This window comes from Triticum dicoccoides, chromosome 7B (genome assembly GCF_002162155.2).
Source record: "Triticum dicoccoides isolate Atlit2015 ecotype Zavitan chromosome 7B, WEW_v2.0, whole genome shotgun sequence".
In the NCBI taxonomy this organism is placed as follows: domain Eukaryota; kingdom Viridiplantae; phylum Streptophyta; class Magnoliopsida; order Poales; family Poaceae; genus Triticum; species Triticum dicoccoides.
Window position 1 is genome coordinate 142,666,848 of NC_041393.1, and position 7,650 is coordinate 142,674,497.

The window sequence follows — 7,650 nt, forward strand, 5'->3', positions numbered from 1 at the left end:
GGCATTAGTGGCTTCAGAGCTACCATGGGCGACATGAGAGTTATGGGTGGCTTCGGAGCTACCATGGGCGTCATGGGGGCCATGAGAGGCATGGGTGGCTTCAGAGCTACCATATGAGGCATGAGTTTTGCGCCTCTCATGAAAGGCATGAGAGCACCTCCGGGTGACATGGGTGGACACATGTCTTCCAGTGTGCCTCACATACCTTCACATGATGCCGATGGAGATCTTGCCAACACCTTCCAAGCTCCCCATGATGATGCGGCGCGACATAATGAAGGGGAGGGGGAAGAATCGGAGGAGGAGGAGGACGAAGAATCGGACGAAGAGGAGGACAAAGACGAGGATGATGCATGATTGTTGATGTGCCATTTATTTGTGTGAACCTTTTATGGCATGAACTTGTTTGATGATTTTGAACTTGGTTGGATGATGACGTGGGCATGATTTTAAACTTTTATGTCATGAACTTGTTTGGGTGTTTTTAAACTATTCTATGTCTTGTTTTGATGTTTGAAATATCATCATACTGTCTCTAAAATGACCATATTGCAAGCGCCGGCTGCTCGCGCGCAAAAACTGGCTACTCGGCCGCTGTAAAAGGTTTTTTAGCGCCCCGCCCGTCCGTCGGAGATGCTCTAAAACATTACGTACGTGCGGCCAGAAAGAAAAGGTTGTACAGGTCAACACAAATTACAATCAGGGAGCTGCAAGCCGTAGATTAGAACCGGAGTGTTCTGCAACTACGTGTTTCCCTTTAATACTCCGGCCGGATGGATTAAGTTAGATAACATCTCACTTGTTACGGTTACACTACTAGTTGTCCACTACTACTACTCGGCAGCAGCCATCCAGCATCGCGTGTAACATGCCACATATACTTACTAGCTAGTCGTACGTACTCAAAATCTCCGAAGAATCCAATTCGCAGCTCAGAGAGCGGGCGTCTCCCTCCCATGGCGGCCCAACAGCCAGCCAGTCGAACGTCGCCGACGCTAGTCCCTCGGCCGCGCGAGCCAGAGGGAGCTCAGCGCCCGGAGCCGGGAGAAGTAGTCGCTGATGACGAGCAGCGCGCGGGCGGCCTGCCGGGTCGTCAGGATCCGGTGCATCTGCTGCAGGGTCTGCTGCCTCAGGAGGTCGCCCTGCCGGAGGAAGTTCTCCAGCGTGCTCAGCTTACCCATGGCGATGGCCATCTGCCCCATGTAGTTGGTCACGTTGCCGGCGCCGGCCAGCGGCCCCGCCCCCGCCGCCGCGGCGAGCGTCTCGGACAGCGCCTGCTGCAGGGCCTCCATCCCCTGCGACAGCGCGTCCTCCGCCTGCTGCGACGACTGCTGCAAGTTGCAGATGCCCACCAGCTGCTGGTCCGTCAGCGGCTCAAGGTGGCTGGCGAGTACCTGAACGTGTCATCATCCCAGATCATCCATGGATGTTGTACCAAGGTCGCTCAAGGTCCAGGTTGCAATGAAGGCTGCTGGCTGGAGTACCTACCTTGAGGATCTCCGACGAGCGGAACCCGCCGAGCCACATGAAGAACCGCTCGGCGGGGCTCATCCACATGCCTGACAGGACGTGGAACACGTCGGACTTGGTCGCCAGGTTCTTGAGCCTGAAGAACTCGTCGTAGTGCAGCAGCACGGACTCGACGAGGATGCGCAGCTCGTCGTCGCCCATGTCCGCGATCACGGCCACCCTGAGGTTGTTGATGTGGCGCTGGTGGTCGTCGAGCCACCGCGCATACTCCAAATCGAACGCCAAGGCGCCTGCAAGACCCAATTTTCTTCAGTTCAGATGGAGAAGCATATCAAATTTGAAGCAGACGTATTAACAACATTACAGAACTGCATGGGCTGCAGAACCACTCGTGCAACAGCATTTTCGAACCAGCGGCATGTAGATTGCGTGATGATTAAAAATGTGAGCACTGGAAATAGTGGTATCATTTACCTCCGCTTGAGCAGTCACCGGAGCCACCACCGGCGATGAAGATTCCCTGTGATAAATGCCCAGGTGAGCAATCAATGACTATTGACCACAGACCGGTGTTACAAATGCGTACTGGCGTTGAAGGATTTACCTGCTGCCTTGCCCTCTGAAGCTCTTGCTCAAGGTGCGTCAGCTTGGACCGGCTGCTTTCCAGCTGCGCAAGGTAAGCCTTCAAACCGGAAAAAAAAGGGCTTAAATCGTCACGTTCGTGCATATAAGACCACAAGAACAAATTACATGAAACAATGCAGAGTGTTGTACTCCATGTAAATCAATATAGCAAAACCAAAACTCCCTCTAACAGGAAATTTTACGAGGTTTATTATGCTACAAATAGGCAATCAATAAAGTCAAAGCACAAGGAAAACTGGGTTGACTCTGATTTTTCCTCGCAAAAAGAAAATCTCACTGATATTATAAATAAGAACGGGATGAGCAAATTCAGAATGTGATGCTAGCCTTCCAAGAAAGGTGCTACTACTATGACAGTATTCTTGCATCCTTCAAGTAGAAATGGTGGTGCCCACATTGACCATAAGAATATACTAATTGGAGTAGTAGTAGTACTATATGCTTAGGAAAATCCCTTCAAAAAATGCTTACGAAATATAGTTCATATGCCGGAAAAGGAAAACACATAGGTTGAATGGCATGCAAAATTAGCATATAAACAAGCAGCCCTACTGCTTTGGTACAATGGCGGAAGGAGCAAGTTCGATGTTACTGTGAGTGGCAACCAAATCCACGGATCACTTCACCGCCGTTTTCTATTCAACAGGAACAAATGAATCAGACTACATAATGGGAGGGTTCACCTTCTTCCTGATGCGGCTTTTCCGGGCCGCCTCGCGGTTCTGCGCTAGTCTCCGTGCGGTCTGCAACCATAGTCGCCGCTCATACGTAAGAAATACAACCACATTTGCTACCTAGACGATCATATTTCATCGCACTTTCGATTCATGTGTATGTATGGTATTGGTACCTTCTCATCTCCTGTTCTTTCAGAGGAATCGACACACCCCACCCGCCGTTGGGAATGCGCCCCTCCGCCGGCGCCGGCGCCGGCGCCACCACCGCCCTGTCAACAACAGTAAACCGCATTACATGACGAGCAGGACGAGTTAAATGACCAAGAGCACGAGGACATGAAGGGACTGGGCACCATCAGGGCGTGATGCTTGTCGCCGCTGTCGTCCAGGTCCGTGGAGGTCTCGGTGAGCGGGCTGGTGACGACGATGCCGGAGAGGGAGTCGCCCCAGTTCTCGAGCTGCTGCACGGCCGCCCTCGGCATGCAGAACCGGCCGGCCTCCGCCGCCGCAAATGCCATTCCCGGCGTCGCCATGCCCAACGACCCCACTACTCCATGCTGCCACAATAATAGTCAAACACAAGATTGAAGAATCTGGCCACGTCGCCCCCAGAAATGCTTGCAAGAAACCCACTCACCGGACTGGCGAGCGACGGGAAGTTGGCGACGGTGACGTTGCTGGAGGACTTGGAGCTGGGGTTGGGGCCTTCACAGTCACAAGGCCAAGCAAACGCATTCATCAGAAGGCGCACGCATAGATCCAATCCAAGAACAGGTCGAGGACGAGGAGCAGGGTGAATAGTTCTCGGAATGCAAGCGGCAGCGGCGCGGGCGCCCCTTTCCGAAGGAAAATAAAGAAGCGGCGCTACTCACTGCGGGGGTGGTGGAGGAGCTCGGGTGGGAGCTGCGCGGCGCCATCTCCGATGTGGTGGTGGTATCCAGCCGTGACGCCACGCTCCGCCCTGCAAGCAGCACGAGGGGCGCGGCCACGGACGCGCGCAAGGCAACAAAGGGTTAGCGGGCGGGACGGGCCGGTCCAAGGGAGAAGACAGAGCTCGCAGCACAAGAGAACAAAGGACGAGCCAGGGCAGCTGCGAGCTTGGGTGGCCACTGGCAATAGTATAACTGCGCTAGCGGACATGGGCGATCGCTTTCTCCGCTACTGTAGCCGCGTGGGTCGGGTTACCTGAAGACGTGGAAAGGCCCAGGGTGGTGATGCATCGGGGGAGGAGGCAGGGTCGACGACGAGGACCACCGTCACCGCCGCCGGGAACAAGCTGGGGAGATGGGGACTCTGAGCTGTTGATGAACACCAGCAACTGTTGCGTGGGCGTGGCGCGTGGTCATGGTGTGTCATGTGCATTGCCACTTATAATGGCGGGACGAGGAGGAGGAGGGGTGATTGGAAGGCCGTGCGAGAATTGAAGGGAGATAGGATCAGATGGAAATGAAAAGATATGATGATGATCCGGACGTGTCAATTGGTGCATGTCAGAGGGATCCATCTGTCCATCCATGGGTCCATTCTTTGGGTTCCATCGGAGATCAGGCGTCAATCAGCCGTGATGGCTTGGCAGGCAAGCAGCGCTATGGTGTAACCGTGTAAGCTTTTGTATTCGAGCGCGTTTGCGTGTGCGCAGGGGACTCCCGGGCACATGCGTCCATGGATGGGGCAGTGTAAAGGCTGTGGCTCCCCCGCAAAAAAAAAAAAAAAGGCTGTGGCCATCTTGAACTGAGGTCGTCGTACGCCTGTAGCTATTACGCCTATGCGTTGATGGTGACGGTAGTAGTAGGGGCAGGATTATAATAGGTTTGTAGCCATTGTTGTTTGGTCCTAGGTAGGGTGTACTACTGTTGTAACTTCAGTTCTTCTTTGACTAGAGCACAGTACGGCAGTGAGCACGATAAAAAGTGGGAGGGGGCACTTCAGCTATTCTACTCACCAAGTCAGGTTAGCTGTAAGGCCAACTCCACCGCGCGACGCCATCTTGTCCGAGTGCGTTCGTTTGAGGTAAAACGAACGAATAGCGAGACCCAGCGCGCGGCCTCAAACGGACAAATGTCCGAAATCCGTTCGTTTTCGACCCATCCCCGGCCCAAAGTTGCGTTTGATTTGTGGTGAAACGGACGCGCGCGGACGGTCGCGACGCACGCCCTTGTCCCCCCGTGACCCGCCTGTCGGGGACACTAGCAGTCCCTCCCTCCCAACGCTTCAACTCTTCCTCTCCCGGCCCGCCACGCCGCCGGCGCCGCCGCTATTCTCCGGCCGCCTCCGCACCGCGCAGCCCCCGGTCGTCCATACCAAACCACGTGTAGACATGGCCGCCACCACGCCCGCGCTTTCGCCGTAGTTTTGGCCGTCGATCGAAGGAGGTTTGCCCGTCGCCGTCTTTGCCGGTGGCAGAGGAGACACGACCGCCGGCGACGTACCACGGCGGCCGCGGCAGCTTCCGACGGCTCCAGAGCGGCCAGTAGCCGGCCGGCAACCACCCCTGCTGGGTCCAGGTGATCATCGCGGCCTCTTCGCCACCACGACCGCAAGGTGTTCGACATTTTGCCCACAAAGGTATGGACAGTGGAGACGAGTTCTTCTTCCACCACTTCCTTTGTTCATCGGACGATTCGTCGTCGGATGATGAAGATCTTGTGGTGGCTGCACTGGTCGTTCACGACCACATTCAACGGCAGCTTCCTCGGTACAGGGGGTTAGTCCCTGGCCGTGCTCCCAACCTGAACCGCAACAGGGAAAGAGGCCACGCCGTGAACCAGTACAACAAAGGATACTATCTAGCTGATGGTATATATCCTCAGTGGTCAACTTTTGTGAAGACAATCTCGAACCCCGAAGGTGAGAAGAGAAAGAGATTTGCCCAAATGCAAGAGAGTGCTAGAAAGGATGTGGAACGTGCTTTTGGTGTGCTTCAATCCAGATGGGGCATCGTTCGATACCCTGCACTGTCATGGGATGAAAGGAAGCTTTGAGAGGTGATGACTGCTTGTGTGATCATGCACAACATGATCGTCGAGGACGAGCGTGATGACAGTATCTTCGACCAAGGATTTGACTATCAAGGTGACAATGTTGAACCCCTACATCAAGAACCGGCCACGTTTGATCAGTTCTGCCAGTTCTATCGTGAGCTGCGTGATTGGCACACTCATAAGACTCTTCAAAATGACTTGGTTGAGCACGTCTGGGAGAATATTGGCAACCGATAGATGTATTGGTTCGTTTTATGCTCATTCAAAACAATTTCGATTTGGTTGTAAAACTATCTTTATTAGAGACAATTTTGATTGGGTTGTAAAACTATTTTAATTTTCAAACAATTAATATTTGTACGTGCAAACTTGTTTTCATATGAAAATATGGGCATTTTTAGGCCTTGGCGGACGAGATGGGGCAAAAGGATGCGGTCGCGCGCTGGGCACACGGCCACCGCATCCCAGGACAGGCCCGGACATGACCCCATCCTCCTACCCAAACGGACAGAATCCGGACAAAACGAACGTCCGTTTGGGGTCGCACGGTGGAGTTGGCCTAATGTAACGCGTACTCTGCGCATATACATTATCTTTCTTTCAAAAACCGAACTTAGGTAAACTTTGATTAAGTTTATAGAAATATATATTTATCTAAATTACAGTATCAATATACATTATTCGATGCATCATAAGATATATATTTTTATTATAGACACAGAGTTTTCTCCGTAAATTTAATCAAAATTTATAAAGTTTGGTTTTTATAAAGAATTATATGCAGCACATTAGAGCATCTACAGTCGGACTATGCAAATCCGGGGCCCCCAAACGCACACGTACGTGTCCGCGTGCAGTGACCAGTCGGTCCTCGAATTTGTTCATCTACATCCGGATATTTCATACTAGAAATCTTAAATCCATAAAAAACAATCAAAGTATAAAATCCACATACTTCGTAGATCATACAAAAGCATGCAAAGGATAAAATCCATGCTCTATCTAGTATCGGCGCTTCGGCATGAGCATAGCGTACATGGTTATTTTCTGTTGGACCATGATGAAGCCGGAGAGCATGGAAAGAGCGGCGGAGCGGGAGAGAGGAGGTGGATGGGCTCGGGCTGGCGGCACGGAGAGGGAGGAGGTGGATGTATTAGGGTTGGGGGAAGCCGGAGGACTTACATAGCCGGATTTGTCCTCGGGCGGCGAGCCGAAGCAGCGCCACATGGCGTTCACACCCCACCGAAGAAGACGTTCGTTGGACCACCGGGTTTTCGAACAATTCCACGTGGGACCCATCATCAGTCCGACGTGACAGACGCGCCCGGACGCCCACATACCTACCCCATATTTAGACTGGATAATAGGGATGCCGGTCAACCCGGATGTTTGTGGCCCATTTGAGACGCCCGTCTGAGTCGATTTTGTTGGGGAACGTAGTAATTTCAAAAAAAATCCTACGCACACGCAAGATCATGGCTATGCATAGCAACGAGAGGGGAGAGTGTTGTCCATGTACCCTCGTAGACCGACAGCGGAAGCGTTATAACAACGCGGTTGATGTAGTCATACGTCTTCATGGCACGACCGATCAAGCAACGAAACTACGACACCTCCGAGTTCTAGCACACGTTCAGCTCGATGACGATCCCCGGACTCCGATCCAGCAAAGTGTCGGGGAAGAGTTCTGTCAGAACGACGGCGTGGTGACGATCTTGATGTTCTACCGCCGCAAGGCTTCGCCTAAGTACCACTACAGTATTATCGAGGTGGACTATGGTGGAGGGGGGCACCGCACACGGCTAAGAGATCCAAGGGATCAATTATTGTGTCTATGGGGTGCCCCCTCCTCCGTATATAAAGGAGTGGAGGAGGGG

At 52.8% G+C, this 7,650-nt stretch overlaps 1 protein-coding gene across 1 annotated transcript; it reads right to left on the minus strand.

The window, feature by feature from the left end:
* Positions 1 to 697: 697 nt before the first annotated feature.
* On the minus strand, positions 698 to 4,098 carry LOC119342241 (transcription factor TGAL3-like). Its single transcript, XM_037614086.1, has 10 exons — positions 3,978 to 4,098; positions 3,665 to 3,753; positions 3,430 to 3,497; positions 3,146 to 3,349; positions 2,966 to 3,061; positions 2,799 to 2,858; positions 2,075 to 2,152; positions 1,945 to 1,990; positions 1,489 to 1,760; positions 698 to 1,394 (listed from the first exon to the last, which is right to left on the minus strand). Exons 1-10 carry the CDS (start codon positions 4,010 to 4,012, stop codon positions 996 to 998), a joined length of 1,347 nt encoding a protein of 448 aa, XP_037469983.1. The 5' UTR covers positions 4,013 to 4,098; the 3' UTR covers positions 698 to 995.
* Between the last annotated feature and the right edge of the window lie 3,552 nt (positions 4,099 to 7,650).

Bases quoted from the DNA above. Each gene is read 5' to 3' on its own strand.
- LOC119342241 (XM_037614086.1), bottom strand. From the start codon at position 4,012: ATGCATCACCACCCTGGGCCTTTCCACGTCTTCAG. The intron at 1,991-2,074 runs GTAAATCCTTCA...CATTTATCACAG, and splicing joins TTCAGAGGGCAAGGCAGCAG to GGAATCTTCATCGCCGGTGG. The intron at 1,761-1,944 runs GTAAATGATACC...TGGGTCTTGCAG, and splicing joins CGGTGACTGCTCAAGCGGAG to GCGCCTTGGCGTTCGATTTG.